The sequence below is a fragment of the Acipenser ruthenus genome, chromosome 56 (assembly GCF_902713425.1).
Source record: "Acipenser ruthenus chromosome 56, fAciRut3.2 maternal haplotype, whole genome shotgun sequence".
In the NCBI taxonomy this organism is placed as follows: domain Eukaryota; kingdom Metazoa; phylum Chordata; class Actinopteri; order Acipenseriformes; family Acipenseridae; genus Acipenser; species Acipenser ruthenus.
Genome location: NC_081244.1, coordinates 4,016,512 through 4,037,063, shown reverse-complemented (window position 1 = coordinate 4,037,063; position 20,552 = coordinate 4,016,512). Strand labels below are relative to the sequence as shown.

The following is a 20,552-nucleotide window of genomic DNA, read 5'->3' as shown; positions in this document are numbered from 1 at the left end:
TGGAAAGGGTCTCTGTTCTGCTCTGTTTTGGTTGCGTGGGTGGATGGGAGAATCTCAGAGATAAGAGAAGCAGGAATGTTTGTGAGGCTTGGCGACTGGCCACGTACACAGGTTTAGGTGGGGAAGAGTCTCAAATGATTTCATTATAGGGGAGTGTTCTATGTTATTAAAAAGTGATTGCAGCCATTGTCTGTGGCACAGATTCCATCCGCTGTGACCCAGAGCATTTGTCTCTGCTTTCTTCAAATAGTTCTATTCTTGTATTACACCAATAAACATATTTTTGACTTTCACTAATATTGTTTTTTTTCAGTTTTCATTAATTTTTTCCTTACAAGTGTTTCCTATGGTAAGCTTGTATAGGGTTGGCTCCTTGGTTAAGGTTAGCCTCTCTCATCTCTCTCACTCAGGGAGCGCGAGACAGAGAAGTTCCGGGTATCTGTGAGTGTTGCGGCCGGCTCTCGGGTGACCTTCACACTGACTTACGAGCAGCTGCTGCAGCGCCGGCTCGGACGCTATGAGATTGTCCTGAGTGTCCGGCCAGGCCAACCCGTCAAGAACTTGACCCTGGAGCTGTCCATCTCGGAGAGGACCGGCATCAACTTCATTCGAGTGCTGCCCCTCCGGACCAGCAAGCTGCTGTCCAACACACTGCGAGGTGAGCCCCTCCCTGCCTCTGAGTGACCACATCCTCCTAACATAAACACAACATCATGCTGTGAGGTGAGCCCCTCCCTGCCTCTGAGTGACCACATCCTCCTAACATAAACACAACATCATGCTGTGAGGTGATCCCCTCCCTGCCTCTGAGTGACCATGTCCTCCTAACATAAACACAACATCATGCTGTGAGGTGATCCCCTCCCTGCCTCTGAGTGACCACATCCTCCTAACATAAACACAACATCATGCTGTGAGGTGAGCCCCTCCCTGCCTCTGAGTGACCACATCCTCCTAACATAAACACAACATCATGCTGTGAGGTGATCCCCTCCCTGCCTCTGAGTGACCATGTCCTCCTAACATAAACCCAACATCATGCTGTGAGGTGATCCCCGCCCTGCCTCTGAGCGAGACCATGTCCTCCTATCATAAACACAACATCATGCTGTGAGGTGATCCCCTCCCTGCCTCTGAGTGACCACATCCTCCTAACATAAACCCAACATCATGCTGTGAGGTGATCCCCGCCCTGCCTCTGAGCGAGACCATGTCCTCCTATCATAAACACAACATCATGCTGTGAGGTGATCCCCTCCCTGCCTCTGAGTGAGACCATGTCCTCCTAACATGAACACAACATCATGCTGTGAGGTGAGCCCCTCCCTGCCTCTGAGTGACCACATCCTCCTAACATGAACACAACATCATGCTGTGAGGTGATCCCCTCCCTGCCTCTGAGTGACCACATCCTCCTAACACAAACACAACATCATGCTGTGAGGTGATCCCCTCCCTGCCTCTGAGCGAGACCATGTCCTCCTAACATAAACACAACATCATGCTGTGAGGTGATCCCCTCCCTGCCTCTGAGTGACCACATCCTCCAAACACAAACACAACATCATGCTGTGAGGTGATCCCCTCCCTGCCTCTGAGTGACCACATCCTCCTAACATGAACACAACATCATGCTGTGAGGTGATCCCCTCCCTGCCTCTGAGCGAGACCATGTCCTCCTAACATAAACACAACATCATGCTGTGAGGTGAGCCCCTCCCTGCCTCTGAGCGAGACCATGTCCTCCTAACATAAACACAACATCATGCTGTGAGGTGATCCCCTCCCTGCCTCTGAGTGACCATGTCCTCCTAACATGAACACAACATCATTCTGTGAGGTGAGCCCCTCCCTGCCTCTGAGTGAGACCATGTCCTCCTATCATAAACACAACATCATGCTGTGAGGTGATCCCCTCCCTGCCTCTGAGCGAGACCATGTCCTCCTATCATAAACACAACATCATGCTGTGAGGTGAGCCCCTCCCTGCCTCTGAGTGACCATGTCCTCCTATCATAAACACAACATCATGCTGTGAGGTGATCCCCTCCCTGCCTCTGAGTGAGACCATGTCCTCCTATCATAAACACAACATCATGCTGCGAGGTGAGTCCTCTTCTTGTACTGGACAGAGGGATCTTTAGGAGAAACATTTCCAAACTTTGGTGCATCTAGTGTCTTTATTGTTAAAGAAATAGTGCAGCTGTATGGAGTGTGTTCAATCATTTACCGGAAGCAAACTAAACCGGCTGCCGGGTTCCTAAATGCAGTGTAACAGGCAGTGTGTCAATAAGGCAAACAAATTGCTGTATTTATTTTAAAGTGATAACAAAATATGTATATTTACACTATTCTTTCAGAAATGAGTATTTTCACAGGGAATACATATTACACCACAATGGGTAAATCGGGATAACTATTAAGAAAATGCAGCCTTACTGGTGTGTGGTGCGTGTTTCTAGCAGGTGATGCAGACACGCTCCCCTCCACGACAGTGCAGCAGAGCCCTCACTGCGCCCGGGTCCGCTTCACCCCCTCTCTGCAGGAGCAGGTTGCACGCTCCTCTGCGGCCGGCATTGCCGGTGACTTCGTGGTGCAGTATGACGTCCACCTGAATGACATCATTGGGGACATACAGGTAGTGCTTTTTGAATATGGTTTACCATATTGCATAGAGTTTCACAATGCTTCCCTATGCTTTATTATTATTATTATTATTATTTATTTCTTAGCAGACGCCCTTATCCAGGGCGACTTACAATCGTAAGCAAATACATTTCAAGTGTTACAATACAAGTAATACAATAAGAGCTTTACCATGTGTTCACAGTGCTTTATTACACTTTGCTGTGCTTTTACTGTGGGACACTTAGAAGGGGTTAGACTCTTCTTTGGTAATAATATGAACTCTGTTTCTTTAACGCTGTTGCATTTACAATATTTCAGCCTTTGATATGCTGCAGATTGAATCAGTGTTAAAGGAGTGCCTGCTCTGAATAACATTGACTTTTACAGACTAGTTTTATAGTACAGATAAAAAAAAAGATCTGTTGTTAAATTGATTTCAAAATACATTTTGGACTGTATTCACACAGCTTTAAGGCGTGTTTTTTAAGGCATGTTTTTTAAGGAGTGCTTTTCTGAAGAGCAGTTGGTTAAACTGTGCTTTGAAAATGAGCTTCTAACCTTCTGTACAGACAAAGGAGACTAACGGACTGCAAACTTGCTTTAAATTGTCACAACAGGGTTTAAGAAAAACAGTCTTTAAAATAACTTTCCTTAAATCTTTATTCGTGTGATTTAGGCCCAAAACAGCTTTGTAAATTAATACTATTTTTTTTAAAAATGTATTTATATAGTGCCTTTCATACCATGGTATTTCAAAGCGCTTTACAGACATTATGTATCATGATCAAGAAACAAGACAGAACAGTATAATCACACAATTAACAAAATACAATGATATTAATAATAACAATACATAGCAAGTATCTAGATAGGACAAAAATAAAATAGTCCAGCGTTAGACGATCTTAAAGTGCACAGAGGTTTATATGGGGATAGAATCTCTCTTAGGTACTCTGGTGCTAAGCCATTTAGTGCTTTATATGTTAATAGTAAGATGCTAAAATCAATTCTAAAATGTACTGGAAGCCAGTGCAATGAGGCCAACACAGGAGTTATGTGAGCCTGTTTATTCGTTCTAAGTCAGAACCCTCGCTGCTGCATTTTGAACAAGCTGTAAACGTGATGTGGAAGTGCAGCAAATAAAGCATTGCAATAATCAAGTCTTACTGAAACAAAAGCATGAATTAGTTTCTCAGCATCAGCCAAAGAAAGAAAAGACCTCATTTTAGCAATGTTACATAGGTGATAAAAAGACACTTATAATTTTTCGAATATGTGCCTCAAAACTCAAACCAGAATCAAGTATAACCCCCAAGTTTCTTACATCAGATTTTATATTAGAGGTCAGGTTGCCCAAATCATTTTTTAGTGAGTTTGCATGCTCCAGTTGTTGCGGAGAACCTAACAGCAGGACTTCCGTCTTATCTGAGTTTAATTGCAAAAAATTGAGACATCCAACTTTTGATGTCAGCAAGGCACTAGTAAGACTGAAATAGCAGTGGAGTCACCAGGTTTTACAGAAATATAAAGTTGCGTATCACCGGCATAACAGTGAAAGTTTATACTATGTTTACGAATGATTTCCCCCAGTGGCACCATATACAGAGAAAATAATATTGGACCAAGAATAGAGCCCTGGGGGACACCACAAGCAATATTAGATTATCCTGATACAGACTCCCCTAAAGAAACAAAGTACTGTCTATTAGTTAGATATGACTTAAACCAGTTGAGAACAGTTCCAGTCAGGCCAACCCAGCTTTTCAGACAATCAATTAAAATAGCATGAGCCACAGTATCAAATGCAGCACTAAAAGAGCTAGAATGGATATGGAGTTAGAGTCAGCACTCATCAGTAAGTCATTCACCACTCTGACAAGGGCAGGCTCTGTACTACGAGCAGATCGAAACCCTGACTGAAATCTTTCAAGGACATTGCTACTGTCCAGATATATGTTAAGTTGTTTGACTACTACCCTTTCAAGAACTTTAGCTAAGAAAGGCAAGTTAGAAATGGGTATAAAATTCTTCAAGTCAGTAGAATCTAAGTTAGATTTTTTTAAGTAAAGGCTTAACCAAAGCAGTTTTGAAGGCAGCAGGAACTATTCCTGTTGACAAAGATCTATTTATTATAATAAGAATATCATTACACAAAAAAAAAAACTAAATACATCTTTAAGGAATCGAGTGGGATTTGGATCCAATGAACAGGTTGAGGATTTCATCTGCATTACTAATGTATTCAAATCATTGGGAGTAATCACAGAGAATGAGTTCAAACCAGAGCCAGTCAGTCTAAGGGGCTGTGAAGACAAGGCCTTGTTTCCAATGTTCATGATTCTGATTTTCATTGCAGATTTACAATGGCTATTTTGTGCACTACTTTGCTCCCCGAGGTCTCCCGATTGTTCCCAAGGACGTGATCTTTGTGATCGATGTCAGCGGATCCATGATTGGAACAAAGATCAAACAGGTAACCACGTGAGCCTCACCACACATAACAGATACACACGTGAGCCTCACCACACATAACAAGATACACACGTGAGCCTCACCACACATAACAGATACACATGTGATTCTCACCACACATACAGAGGCCAAAGAGAGAGCCTTTCTACCGTCAAACTCAGTTAACATATCTTGTCAATAACAAGATCCCAGACTGGTAAAGAGGTAAACCCAAGACACAGATGAGTGTGTTGATCAGCAGGTGTGTGGCTGTGCAGGTGTGTGGATCTGCAGGTGTGTGGCTGTGCAGGTGTGTGGATCTGCAGGTGTGTGGATCTGCAGGTGTGTGTATCTGCAGGTGTGTGGCTGTGCAGGTGTGTGGATCTGCAGGTGTGTGTATCTGCAGGTGTGTGGCTGTGCAGGTGTGTGTGTCTGTGTGTTGATCTGCAGGTGTGTGGGCCTGCAGGCGTGTAGCTGTGCAGGTGTGTGGATCTTCAGTTGTGTGGATCTGCAGGTATGTGGATGTGCAGGTGTGTTGCTCTGCAGGTGTGTGGATCTGCAGGTGTGTAGCTGTACAGGTGTGTGGCTGTGCAGGTATATGGATCTGCAGGTGTGTTGCTCTGCAGGTGTGTGTATCTGCAGGTGTGTAGCTCTGCAGGTGTGTTGATCTGCAGGTGTGTGGATCATGTCTGAATGTAGAGAGACCCAGGAACGCTACAGTTCAGAAATAAATACACAGGCCCATCTGGTGGTCCAGTCAAATTCAAATGCAATCTTGGCAACACCACTAAACTAATAATAAGCTCCACAAGTGGTGTTTTGGGAGGAACAGCACTTATTAAGAGACCCTGAGCAGCAGCCCTTGCTTTTGTCCAAGGCTTTTTATTACTGTGTTGAGTTCAGACACGCAGGATTTTTCTGACCTGGATTTAGTATAAAACACCAATAGACAGGTACTCGCCTGTTTGTTAACCAATCAACCTTTTAAAATGTTTGTAGCAACACCCCAGTGAATGTAAAATGCAAAAACTTATTGTTATTATTCTTAATAAAAATGCCATATTTGTTCTATGTGGTATCTGATGTATTTCTTACATCCACTGGGGGCAGTGTTGCAGGTGTCCACTGGGCGCAGTGTTGCAGGTGTCCACGGGGGGCAGTGTTAAAGGTGTTCCAGTATAGCTGGATTGTCTATGTTTCATTCCTCCTTCCACACACACTTCCTGCAAGTTAATTGCTCAATGGTGGGAACTGTAGTAATGCTGCATCTTCCTACTCTTCTTTGCAGACAAAAAAAGCTATGCACACCATTCTGAGCGACCTCCGACCCGACGACCACTTCAACCTTATCACCTTCTCAGACCAGGTGGAGATGTGGAAGGCAGACAGCACGATCCAGGCCACTCCTCACAATGTGAAGAGCGCCAAAGACTTTGTGAGCAAAATCGAAGCTAATGGATGTGAGTCGACCCTCCAAACTTCAAGAAATGCTGATCATTGCACAACAAATATGCTGATAGGGAAATTCTAAAATGAACAATACCAGCATTAAAGTCAGTGGGGGGGGGGGGGGGGGGGGGATTGGACGCTGTGCTGACCCCCCCTGGTGAGACTGCAAGGCAACTGATACTCCAATGCCTCTCCAGTAAAGCTACAAGAAACTCAAAGAAACTCAAGTAGAGTAACGTTTTGCCTTCTTCAGTAATTGTTCAGTACATTGAACAAGGCACTGGCTCAAAAGCTTTTCTACTTGACATTGTTTCTTATAGTTTTACCTTGAATGCTGATTTGGACTTCTGGATGTTGAATGCCTTTCCACCTTGTTTTTTCTTTTTCAGGGACAGACATCAACTCAGCTCTGCAGAAGGCTGCCTCCGTCCTCAATGGCAGTGCATCACAAGACAGCTCAGGCAGTCGGCGAGTTCCCTTGATTATTTTTTTGACAGACGGGGAACCCACCACAGGAGTGACATCCGGGGAGAGAATTGCCCGTAACGCCAGGAAGGCCCTCGGCTCCGCCTCGCTGTTCGGGCTTGCTTTCGGGGATGACGCTGATTTCCCGCTGATGCGCCGCCTGTCCATGGAGAACCGTGGGGTGGCCCGCCGCATTTACGAAGACTCTGACGCAGCCTTGCAGCTCACAGGCTTCTACGACGAAGTGGCCAGCCCTTTACTCTTTGACATCCAGCTTAACTACCTAGATAACCACGTGTATGATGTCACCCAGGCTCTCTTCCCAAACTACTTCCAGGGATCTGAACTTGTGGTGGCTGGGAGACTCCAACCGGGAATCCAGGACCTCAAAGTGAGATTAACTGCTTCTGATTCCAAGAAACGTTTAGATTTGGAAAACAATGTGGATGCTCCAAGCCTCACAAACTCTACTTTGGGGTGCCCAGGAGAGCTGGGAGGAATCTCTAACTTTGTCCGTCGTTTGTGGGCTTATTTCACCATCAGGGAGCTCTTGGAAGCCAGGATTAACACGACCGACCCTGCCACTCGACGCCTGCTGACAGAGAAAGCTACCAATCTCTCCCTTAAGTACAATTTCGTCACACCTGTCACTTCTCTGGTTGTTATAAAGCCTGATGATGAGGAAAGTCCTGCCACCAGTCCTATGACTACCACCACCACCACCACCACCACCTCCAGACCCAGCACTACAAGTACAGTAGCTCACACCTCTCTCCCAGTGTCCAGAACCGTTATGCCACCAGCTACGGACAACCACCACCCAACACCAACCACTGCTACTAAAAAATTACCAACTAGCAGCACGACTACAAAGATCAATTCAAAAACCAGCAAAGCTGAACCCACTGTTCCCCAACCCAAGACCCAAAACTCTCCCGTTGGCCTACAAACTACGGGGCGCCCCTTAACCACTTCCTCCCCACTCCCCACAGCCACAAGCCCCCGTGTGACTAATCCCGTGACCTCAGACTTTGAGAATGGTACAGCAATCTCCAGTGATGCCACCCCACTCCCTCCTGCAACCGCCACTGCTGTTTCCATCAACACCATGCCTGGCGGGGTGAACCAGACTTTTGCAGGAGACTCTGTCAGGACTACTGTACCTTCTCCCATATTGGCAGTGCCAGCCTCCACCCCAAGCCGCCCACCTCTTCACGGCACCACATCTGTGCCACAAGCCCAAGAGATAGCCACAGAGTTCCAAGTGCCATCTTTTATCAACATCACTTATAAGTCAATGGTTATGCCAACAGAGGTGCCCGACAGAGGGGAGATAATGGGGCAGATAGGTAAGTCTTAAAAAGGTAACTGTGGTTTACAATGGTTAATGTGAAATCATGGTAAGGCACAGACAAGCTTGGTAATTCATTGTAAAGTATGTAGCTGATTGACTTCAAAACCAAGTTGTGTCTTAAAAGGATCCCAGTGATTCAGCATCAACAACATGACTAGGAATGGGTTCCATCCCCTCACCACTCTGTATAAGGAAGTGTCCCCTTCCTTCTGTTCTAAGTCTGTCTGTGTCTACTAGTCCTGATTTCGACGCTGCTCTTAAAGTATTATACAGTAGTCTCCAGCTAAGAGAACACCCCTCGGGAAGCAAGTTTTTATAGACAAAGTGTTCTCTAAGACACAATATGAATCAGTAAATGAATAAATATGTATTACTTATCACAACGCACATGCATCAACATATGAAATGAACCGAATAAATATATATATGTTAATAAACTATAATAATAAAGTAACAGACAGACTAACGTGAATTAACTAACTGTCAAACTAAATTAACACAGCACCCCTACACACGTTAAAACATGCAGCAGCATTATCCAAGACATGCACATTATTTAACAGAATGGTGAAGCAACTCACCAGAACGGGACACACCAAATTGTGTCTGGTTTTTTTCAAGAGCTCGAACAATTTTCAACTTTTTGTAGCAAGAGAAACAGCGGCACATTTTCTGGCAATGAGGTGCACTTGTGGTAATTAAAATACAAAACGAGTCAGTTATATGACGGCGTGTGATGGGGTGCCAGCCCGCCCCGATAATTGGTGTTATTATTATTTGTTACTGTTTTCCTTTTGATTTCACCGTGTAACAATTTTTTTTTTTTTTTGTTCCTGGGTAGTAAGTGTTATTTCCTAATTGCTTATGCCTCAAAAGTATAGAAAATGGCTATTATTCCCCACAAACTTTGCTTTTGTGACCAGGACAGTGATATTTTGAAATTTACCTATTTTCCAGAACATTCCAGATAGATTCAGTGCTGAGTAAACTTGGAGTAACTTCTAGAACTTTCTAGAACTTTCCAGTAATATAAATAGTAGTATAGGTAACTGTGGGGGCAGCAGTTTGGAGTAGTGGTTAGGGCTCTGGACTCTTGACCGGAGGGTCGTGGGTTCATTCCCAGGTGGGGGACGCTGCTGCTGTACCCTTGAGCAAGGTACTTTACCTAGATTGCTCCAGTAAAAACCCAACTGTATAAATGGGTAATTGTATGTAAAAATAATGTGATATCTGTATAATGTGAAATAATGTGATATCTTGTAACAATTGTAAGTCGCCCTGGATAAGGGCATCTGCTAAGAAATAAATAATAATAATAAAATAATAGTATAAATACAGAGGCCTTAAGCCCACCAGTTCAGTTTAGTTCCAGCTGCCTAAGTGGATACATATCTGCATTTTTCTGAGATGGCATCAAGAGGCTGCAATGGTGGCATTCCTGATGGGTCTCTGTCACAAAGACGGCCAGAGTGGGTGGCGTCAGACCAGACAGGAATTCAAACAAAGAGACGGTGGTTGTGATGAGCTGAGTGCAATGGCTGCACTCAGCGTTTAATAACAAAATAAAAGGGTTAAACAACGGAATACAAAACAGGACACGGCACTTGACGCCAAAATAAACACACAGACAAAACGACTGACACTTAACAAACGGTGCACGGAGACAAACAAACACGGTGAGAACAAACACTTATATTTACGATTTTACTTATTTTAACTCTCCTCTCTCTCTCACCCGTTCTCCTCTTCCGAACACCCAACAACCACTGAGTGAAAATGTGCATCTATATATACTGTTGTGCTGGGATTCAATTACTAATTAATTACTCACTTGAATCCCAGCACGTGAATTCATTACGTGAAACCCCGTGTTCACATATTATATTTTAAATGCACGTGCGTGATGTGCAATCCCGTGCCTAAATACAAATATACACTATTTAAATACACGTGAAACACAGACCCGTTTATATCCCGTGTACCAATGACTATACACCAACATTTACACACGCAACATACACACAAAACACACAAATGCACACAGGGGCGGGGCGCATTGCCACATATACCCCCCCTTGTGCGCAGCACACATGGCCTCAACGGCCACCTCCCCCCTTAAAAACCCAGCAGTCCAGGACAAAGTCTCGGGCTGGGAAGGGAGGCTTCAGCGGGCCCATGGCTGGCCATGCTGTCAGCACCCCTGCCGGTAGTGGCACGGCTGACAGCCTGTTGGTCCCGTCCTGCAGCGAAAAAGCTGCGGGGGCAGGTGGTCCCCCGACCTCCCCCTTCTTCGTAGCCGGCAGCTCCCTCCTGTGGGGCTCCGGCCACAAGAACTCCTGCAGCGAAACTGCTGCTGGGGAAAGTGGTCTCCAGACCTCCTCCCCCTTCTTCGTGGCCGGCAGCTCCCCTTTCTGGGGCTCCGGCCACCGTACTCCCTGCGGAGGTACGGGCAGCAGAGGCAGCTCCTGCTCCTCTGCTCCGGGCGGTGGTGGAGGCAGAGACAGCTCCAGCTCCTCTGCTCCTGGCGGTGGTGGAGGCAGAGGCAGCTCCAGCTCCTCTGCTCCTTGCGGTGGTGGTGGCGGAGGCAGAGGCAGCTCCTGCTCCTCTGCTCCTTGCGGTGGTGGTGGCGGAGGCAGAGGCAGCTCCTGCTCCTCTGCTCCTGGAGGTGGTGGAGGCAGAGGCAGCTCCAGCTCCTCTGCTCCTGGCGGTGCTGGCTCCCTCTGCTGTGGCGGCTGGGCATGTGCACGCCGTGCTGCCTTCAGCAGCATAGCGAGAGGCTGCTGGGGGACACCAGCATCCTGCCCTTCTCCCCCCCAAAAATTTTCAGGGGGTTGAGCCTGTAACCCCTCCCCTTCCGGCTCTTGGGGCTGAACCAGCAGGCATTTCCCCTCTGCTGGTGGCTTGGGTCCCAGAGCTGTGGAAGCCCCGACTTGCCTCCCTTTGGGCTGTGGACGCACCGACTCCTCCCTTTTGGGCTGTGGACGCACCGACTCCTCCCTTTTGGGCTGTGGACGCACCGACTCCTCCCTTTTGGGCTGTGGACGCACCGACTCCTCCCTTTTGGGCTGTGGACGCACCGACTCCCCCCTCTTGGGCTGTGGACGTTCGGGCTCCCCCCACTCAGGCGTAGGACGTTCGGGCTCCTCCCACTCAGGCGTAGGACGTTCGGGCTCCTCCCACTCAGGCGTAGGACGTTCGGGCTCCTCCCACTCAGGCGTAGGACGTTCGGGCTCCTCCCACTCAGGCGTAGGACGTTCGGGCTCCTCCCACTCAGGCGTAGGACGTTCGGGCTCCTTCCGCTTGGGCTGTGGACGCTCAGGCTCCTCCCGTTTGGGCTGTGGACGCTCAGGCTCCTCCCATTTGGGCTGTGGACGCTCAGGCTCCTCCCATTTGGGCTGTGGACGCTCAGGCTCCTCCCATTTGGGCTGTGGACGCTCAGGCTCCTCCCGCTCGGGCTGTGGACGCTCAGGCTCCTCCCGCTCGGGCTGTGGAGGCAAAACCAGCAGGCATTCACCCTCTGCTGGTGGAGATGGGGACAGCAGGTACTCACCCTCTGCTGGTGGAGATGGGGACAGCAGGTACTCCTCTGCTGGTGGTCCTGCTACCTGGGCTGCTGTTCCATTTATGGTTGCCTCCAGGTAGCTGAGGACAAACTCCACACCTTCCTCCAAGGTGTTTGGGGTGTGTTCCTCCTGATATGCCTCCCATCTCTCACAGTCCATCATCCACAGAGCCCGGACGACCATGGGCAGAGACTGGGCCTCCAGCCCAGCATTCTCCAGGAACCAGCCCCGCAGTTTGATGGCGTCTTCTGCCATTGCCTCTTTTTTTTTTTTTTTTTTTTTTTTTTCTAAACAAAACCCCTCCTGGTCTGACGCTTGGAGGCGCGGCTATCCCACGATGACACCACGTGTCACAAAGACGGCCAGAGTGGGTGGCGTCAGACCAGACAGGAATTCAAACAAAGAGACGGTGGTTGTGATGAGCTGAGTGCAATGGCTGCACTCAGCGTTTAATAACAAAATAAAAGGTTTAAACAACGGAATACAAAACAGGACACGGCACTTGACGCCAAAATAAACACACAGACAAAACGACTGACACTTAACAAACGGTGCACGGAGACAAACAAACACGGTGAGAACAAACACTTATATTTACGATTTTACTTATTTTAACTCTCCTCTCTCTCTCACCCGTTCTCCTCTTCCGAACACCCAACAACCACTGAGTGAAAATGTGCATCTATATATACTGTTGTGCTGGGATTCAATTACTAATTAATTACTCACTTGAATCCCAGCACGTGAATTCATTACGTGAAACCCCGTGTTCACATATTATATTTTAAATGCACGTGCGTGATGTGCAATCCCGTGCCTAAATACAAATATACACTATTTAAATACACGTGAAACACAGACCCGTTTATATCCCGTGTACCAATGACTATACACCAACATTTACACACGCAACATACACACAAAACACACAAATGCACACAGGGGCGGGGCGCATTGCCACAGTCTCCAAGACGGTTTTACCAAGTTTCCCTGCTATCTTTACCTTTGGGACAGCAGGGACACCAAGGTGCACTACCACAGGCGGGACTGGCCACAGCGGACCGAGTTCTCTGTGGGGAGGAACAACATCAAGTGGGAGCAACTGGTGGACCCCCGGAAGGTGCTGATGCCACCACTGCACATCAAATTGGGCCTTATGAAACAATTTGTCAGAGCTCTAGATAAGGAGTCGGCAGCCTTCAAGTACATTCAAGACTTCTTCCCTAAGCTGTCTGAGGCAAAGGTCAAAGCCGGTGTCTTCGTCGGACCACAGATAAAGAAGATCCTGGAGTGCAATGAATTCCCCAAGAAGCTCACTAGTAAGGAGAAAGCGGCTTGGAACAGCTTTGTCGCAGTGGTTCGGGGCTTCCTGGGCAATCACAAGGCCGAAAACTATGTGGAGCTGGTTGAGACTCTGGTGAAGAACTACGGCACAATGGGCTGTAGGATGTCCCTCAAAGTCCATATCCTTGATGCTCATCTTGATAAATTCAAGGAGAACATGGGAGCGTACTCGGAAGAGCAAGGCGAGCGCTTCCACCAGGATATACTGGACTTTGATAATAGCCATTTTCTATACTTTTGAGGCATAAGCAATTAGGAAATAATACTTACTACCCAGGAACAACAATTGTGTTACACAGTGTTTTCATTATAATTCTTGTTTGTTTTGGATCAGCAGGGAGGGGGTTAAATTGTGGCTGGAACCTTAATTGGTTAATTGTTAATTATTGATTAATTGGGCTCTAGCCACAGACCATAAAAGCCAGGAGAAATGCTTTGCCTGGGTGGAGTGGTTTGGTTTGTAGAGAGTAAGTGTTACCTGCAGAAGGGTGTATAAATACTTGTTTAATTTGATTTAAGTTGTTCTGTGTTTTGTTGGAAACCTTTGTTTTGTGTTTATATCTTTTGTTTGGCCCTCGTGCCTTTTTATTTTGTGTTTTTTTTGTAAATTAAAGTATTTTGTTTCCCTGCATTTTCCTGACTGAGTCTTCCCTCTGCGGCTATTCTGTCACAAGTGGTGTCAGTCAGAAGTGGGATAGCGCCCCCTGGAGACAAGAATTATAATGAAAATCATAATAATACCAATTATAGGGGCGGGCTGGCACCCCATCACACAGCGGTTCTGGAAAGATTTAACAGACCAATCAGTGTGTCTCAAGACGCTCTCACAATGACAAGTCGCTTTTGAAAAGACTGAATAAACCATTTTAATGTAAGTTTGATGATGATTAGTTATCAGGTTACAAAATAGTACTGTATCCGTTGTGAACGAATCACTACAGGTGTTCTTTTAAGCGAAGTTCCTGTTCCTTTAGCCCTGAGCATTTACAATGGGAAAAATCTGTTTCACCACAAGGGTGTTCCCTTATGCGAAGTGTTCTCTTAGGAGGTGTTCCTATATGCGAAGACTACTGTATAGAAGTAATACATCTCTATATGAGTGTTGCCTCTCTTCTAGCTGCCATATCTATTGACCAAAATGCTGTCAAGTCTTGAAGGGTATTTATTAGGGTTACCACATAGTAGTCAACTAGAAAAGGGACAGACAACCTCAGAAACTGGTAGATGACTAATCCAATACTTCATTTTGAAAGCAGAAGCTATATAGTAATGTTTTTTTGTATTTAAAGTGTATTCTACAAGCAAACTAGCAAAGTCTAGTTTTTATATTTGTATTCAGCTGTTTCAATTTTCTTGCAACCTCTCAAAGCTGAAGTGTAGCATTGAAGTATCTGCAAGGAGCATTCAATATATTTATAGTAGTGTATATACTGCTTATGTAAGATTTACTGGATGTGTTTTGTTAGTACTGTGAACTCAACCCTTTATGCACACAATGAAGTGAGATTTACATAGCTTTACAGTAGTGCACACAGATGTCAGAGATGAGCTTTGATGAAATATGAATTTCTCTTTTTTGCAGATGGACAGCAGGTGACAGGTAAGATTTTTTTTTTTACTTCTTAAAGAAATTGTATTATTGTATTAGTATAATTTACTTAGGCATTTCCAGGGCAAAAATTATTTTGTAATTTTATGAATAAAAATAATAAAAAAATTAAAACATAATCACAATCCTAGCTATAGAGAAGTGTGCACATTTATTACAACATTACGTTGCTTCTGTTTTGATTTGTTGTGCATATGAAATCAAACCACTTGTAACAAGGGATATGTTACATGTGTGGGTAGTCACTAGAAAACACTAAGACAGACACAGAGCATTGGTGTTGATATGCCATCTTGCCCTTATTGTATTACTTGTACTTGCTCTTATTGTATTACTTGTATTGTAACACTTGAAATGTATTTGCTTACGATTGTAAGTCGCCCTGGATAAGGGCGTCTGCTAAGAAATAAATAATAATAATAATAATAATCCAGGCATACAGATTTAATTTTCAACACAGTTCTGACACTAGGGTACCAGCAATGGTAGTCCTAGTGTCACATTTAATAAACGAAAACAAAACAAAGCTAAAAATAAAAGTTTGCCACACAAAATGACTAGCTCTAGTCCCTCTAACAGGAATGTCCTGCTCCAGGAACCTACTACTCTACATAACCCTACTGTTTTGGGATCCACATCCCCTGAGCTGACCTACATCTGTTTTGTTGCTACCAAAATCCTGGCCTGCCAGCAACTCTGGCCTGCTCCGATGGTCCTGGCTGGGCAATCACCTTCACAGGCACCGTCTTCCAGTTAAAGGGTTCCGTGGTAGTAACTCCTGCAGAGCAGACGCTTTCCTCTTTGATGTAAACAAACACACTCTCCGCGCCCGTCTGTGTCCATGGCTTTGCTGTCACCCCAAGCTGTGGCGCAGCATCCGGGGCACGCCCCCCAGCCAATCCGCACAGGTCTGGACAAGCCGACCACTCAGCTGGTCGCTTAGCAACACGTCTCCTGCTGCGCATCACAGCTGATTTCTCCCAGGCACACACACTTGCGCAGGAACCAGTGACCCGGCTCCCTGTCACAAACTAAAACTGAAAATCTTGACAGCTTGTCAAAATAGTCAAATTAGTGATTGTCTAATTCAATTGATGACTTTAATAGGCCGCATCTGCAATTAATTTGAAATAGTAAGAGAAAAGGAACACACAGCCACAAATGGTACTGAAACTTTAAGTTGTTTAAGATGCCTAATTAAAGCACAAAGTGGTTTAACATTTTAGTGTCTGTTGTTTCTGTATCGCTAATTACTGACTGAAAATTCTCACACCTAGAGGATTTCATGCATGTAGGTATGTATATAAAGGATATAAATGACAAACCTTAAGGTGTTCTAATAAGTTTGCACACAATTTCATATAGAATGGCCTTACTGCTGAAAAGACAAGGGACTTTAAGATGGGGATTTGTTCCTCCAAGCAATGGCCAAAAATAATGAATATGGAAGTGGTTTTATCTTTAATGGAACTACCGATGTGTATAGATGCAGATCTTCTTTGTATCCATTTAATTTGAGCACTGTCCTTTAACAGTTTCGGTCTTCAGTATGTTTGGCAACTATAGTCACACTGAGACTATAGTCTTGTGAAGAAGCAGTTACGAGCATGTGGAGCAGCGATCAACTATATCTGCTACAATACAAATGAAAATCCATTGATCGTGAAACATTCACAACCTACCTAACAAATACCACTGGGATGGGCTAATGGGGTCTTCTCTGTGTTTCAGTGGAGTTCCTAACGACAGAGATCTCTGAGAATGAGTACGGTGAGTATCTCAAAGTGCAGACGCAGTGACAGTAATCAAGGGGCCTGGTTACTCGGACTCCAGGCGCAGTGACAGTAATCAAGGGGCCTGGTTACTAGGGCTCCAGACGCAGTGACAGTAATCAAGGGGCCTGGTTACTCGGACTCCAGGCGCAGTGACAGTAATCAAGGGGCCTGGTTACTAGGGCTCCAGGCGCAGTGACAGTAATCAAGGGGCCTGGTTACTAGGGCTCCAGGCGCAGTGACAGTAATCAAGGGGCCTGGTTACTCGGGCTCCAGACGCAGTGACAGTAATCAAGGGGCCTGGTTACTCGGGCTCCAGACGCAGTGAGAGTAATCAAGGGGTCTGGAATGAAGATAAAGAAACGTTTTGTCTTTTCTTTTTTTTAGGCACTGAGGATGTAGACCTGCTTGATGGTGAGCACAGCATTAACTGAATGAAGTCTGTCACGTGTCCTGGAGACATGTAGTAGAGTCGGATGCATATATTCCTTTTGGGTATTTTGGTATTTTAATTCAAGGTGCCGTTCTTAAGAACATAAGAACATAAGAAAGTTTACAAAATGAAAAAATGATTTAGATAATTTCTTGATTGTCATGAGAATGTGACTTAGCAGCACACACTACACACATTCCTCATGCTACAGGAACGCACACACACACATATTCCTCATGCGATAGGAAGTGCGTGGCCAAAACATGGTGTGGTTAAAAAGGGGGGGTAAATGCTGCCTTACACTAAAAAGCCGCGGAAATTGACTAAACTTTTTTTTTCCATGACGAGTTTGAAAGCCATACTGTATGTTCATGAGACTTGAGCAGTGAAGCTCCCGTTTGTGACGTTTGTGTATAGGCCGAACCAAGCAATTCTTTATTAACAACTGAGATCTGCTGGAAGTAGCCTTGGCAAGATCCTTTGACCAAATCGAAAAAATTAAGCATTCCTGTATTTTTAGGCCTGTAAATCGCCGGTAGTGTGTGGCATTGGTGGGAGTTGAGATATGGTCCTCTCGATAATCTTGGTATAACCAGCCCAGTCCACACTTCTAAGGTTTCAGTGTGATTTTGGTGCTGATCTGATAACTGGAATTTATAGACCGATGTGGACGTCAAGTGGATGATGCTGGCTATGCGGAAAAATGTCTAAACCGGCCTTGATCTTGTTAGACAGAGACTGTCTTTGTGGTTAGGAGTGAAGTCTTTTCTCCATTGTACTGACCTGAAAGTGCCATGTTGTTTAGGGTTAGCCTCTGTGATGCAGTCATGCCCACCCTGAGAGTATAAAGGACTACACGCACAGACCAGCGCCAAGGACTGATCTAACAGGAGAGCCTATTCAGATAGTAACCAGGAGGTCCCCGGTTCAAATCCCACCTCAGCCACTGACTCATTGTGTGACCCTGAGCAAGTCACTTAACCTCCTTGTGCTCCGTCTTTCGGTTGAGACGTAGTTGTAAGTGACTCTGCAGCTGATGCATAGTTCACACGCCCTAGTCTCTATAAGTCGCCTTGGATAAAGGCGTCTGCTAAATAAACAAATAATAATAATATGACTGTGCCTCAAGCGGAGGACCAGCTTGGCCTCTGCTCCCCAAGCTACAACCCCCTGAGCTCACATTCTTGGAATCTTCACATGGATCCCCAGCCCCCAGTGCAGGGAGACATACTCTACTGCCGTTTCCCCTGCCACAGACCTCTTAAAATAAACAAATCCCCTGGGCCGGATGAGATCCTCCCAATAGTACTCAAAGAAATGAAAGAAGTTATTTACAAACCGCTAACCAAGATCAACAGTCTCTTGACACGGGGGTTGTATCGACAGACTGGAAAATTGCAAACGTAATACCGATCCACAAAAAGGGAGACAAAACCGAACCAGGTAACTACAGACCAATAAGCCTGACTTCTATTATATGTAAACTTATGGAAACTATAATAAGATCCAAAATGGACAATTACCTATATGGTAACAGTATCCTGGGAGACAGTCAGTATGGTTTTAGGAAAGGTAGACCGTGTCTAACTAATCTGCTTGATTTTTTTGAGGATGAAAGATCAACAATGGATAATTGCAAAACATATGACATGGTTTATTTAGATTTCCAGAAAGCTTTTGACAAAGCCCCATATAAAAGATTAATTCTCAAACTGAACGCAGTAGGGATTCAAGGAAATGCATGCACATGGACAGGGAGTGGTTAACATGTAGAAAACAGAAAGTACTGATTAGAGGAGAAACCTCAAAATGGAGCGAGGTAACCAGTGGTGTACCACAGGGATCAGTGTTAGGTCCTCTGCTATTCCTAATCTACATTAATGACTTAGATTCTAGTATAGTAAGCAAACTTGTTAAATTTGCAGACGACACAAAAAAAGGAAGAGTCCACCATTTCAATTTCGTCCATCGTGCTCCCCATCGGGTTTTCCCATTTTATATGGGGGAAGTTGAAATCTTCATTAGTATGGCTTCTCCTTTGCTACGTGCATTTCTAATGTAATTGTATAACAGATTATTCTGCCCTGTATCCGAATTTGGCGGTCTATAGCATGCCCCTATTATTATGCCCTTTTAATTTGTGTCCATTATTCTGACACATATTGATTCTGTGTTGTTTTCTTCGTCCAGATTTAACACCTGGGCTTCAAAACTATTTCTTATGTATAGCGCTACCCCTCCGCCTCTTCTGTTCTGCCTGTCTTTCCTATACAGTGTATACCCACTAATATTATATTCGTCTCCATCACTCTCAGGCAACCAAGTTTCTGTAACACCTATCACATCGTAGTTACTTGTTAGTGCAGTAGCTTCAAGTTCTAACATTTTGTTTCTGAGACTTCTAGCATTTAGATAAATACATTTAATAGTGGTCTTACCTGAGTTGTTGCCCTTGTTTTGATGTGGTCTCCCTTCTGTTTTTTTGTTTTCTCCCCCCTTCCTTTCTAGTTTAAATGCTTCTGGACCTCCTCAAGGAACCTTTCTCCGAGTAGATTGGTTCCCTTTTTGTTTAAGTGCAGTCCGTCCAGCCTATATAGATAGTCCTTGTTGTAGAATGTGCTCCAATGTTCAAGAAAGGTGAAGCCTTCCTGTGTGCACCACGATTTCAGCCATGCATTTTGATTTTGTATTTCCAGCTGTCCGTATGCTCCTTTGCAAGGTGCTGGCAGTATCTCTGAATTTGTTTTGCAGGGATCTTGGCCTGTCTCTTCCAATGCTGTTTGTACCAATGTGGATGACTACTACTGGGTTGTCTCCTGTTCATTCTAGGAGCCTGTCCATGTTCTCAGTGATGTGCGAGACAGAGGCTCCTGGAAGGCAGCACACTGTTCTAGTAGACTACAAACTGAACTTGCTGTGTTTCTCAATATGGAGTCCCCAACAATCATGACCTTCCTTCTTGTTGCTGCCTGGCCAGCACTATTTATAGGGTCCTGGATGTTGTTCCTTTCGTTCTCTAAATGTTGGTGTTGATCATCAAAATTTTGAAGTAGCTCAAATTTGTTGGATGTTTTGATTTCTGGTGGTTGTGTTTGAAGAAGTTTCTTTTTTTCCCTGCTTCTGCCTACCTGAACCCAGCTGCTTTGACCCTCTTCTAGCTCCCTGGTGGCTTTCAGTCTGCTAGGGGTGCAGACTTCCATGAATTGCATGAATTGTGGGTGCAATTCATGCAAAAGTTGGAGGCAGTCCGAACAATTTGTTGTCTGCTATGTGGTGAAGTCCCATTGTCAAGCCCTGTGTAAGCAAAGGCTGTCCAAGTGCATAGCAGGCACAGTCAGGACTGCCTAAGAGCGAGTAAACTTACCTGCTCCAGAGAAGCTCACTGCCCATTCCACCAGGGGCATAGCAACTTCGTGGTCTTTATTCCAGGGTGCATCTATCAAGGTCATTTGCAATGCAGTGGTGTGGGCTACTACCCATACCT

At 45.2% G+C, this 20,552-nt stretch overlaps 1 protein-coding gene across 2 annotated transcripts in view; it reads left to right on the top strand.

The window, feature by feature from the left end:
• Positions 1-20,552, top strand: part of itih6 (inter-alpha-trypsin inhibitor heavy chain family member 6) — a 55,984-nt gene that overhangs the window by 13,953 nt on the left and 21,479 nt on the right. The window contains exons 5-12 of one of the 2 annotated variants that reach the window (XM_034007056.3): positions 411-658; positions 2,466-2,638; positions 4,985-5,101; positions 6,368-6,539; positions 6,918-8,342; positions 14,837-14,854; positions 16,595-16,633; positions 17,023-17,049. In XM_034007056.3, coding sequence (XP_033862947.3) covers positions 411-658; positions 2,466-2,638; positions 4,985-5,101; positions 6,368-6,539; positions 6,918-8,342; positions 14,837-14,854; positions 16,595-16,633; positions 17,023-17,049 — 2,219 coding nt within the window. Of the gene's footprint in view, positions 1-410; positions 659-2,462; positions 2,639-4,984; positions 5,102-6,367; positions 6,540-6,917; positions 8,343-14,836; positions 14,855-16,594; positions 16,634-17,022; positions 17,050-20,552 lie in introns of both variants that reach the window. The other variant, XM_034007055.3, reaches the window with a different exon arrangement.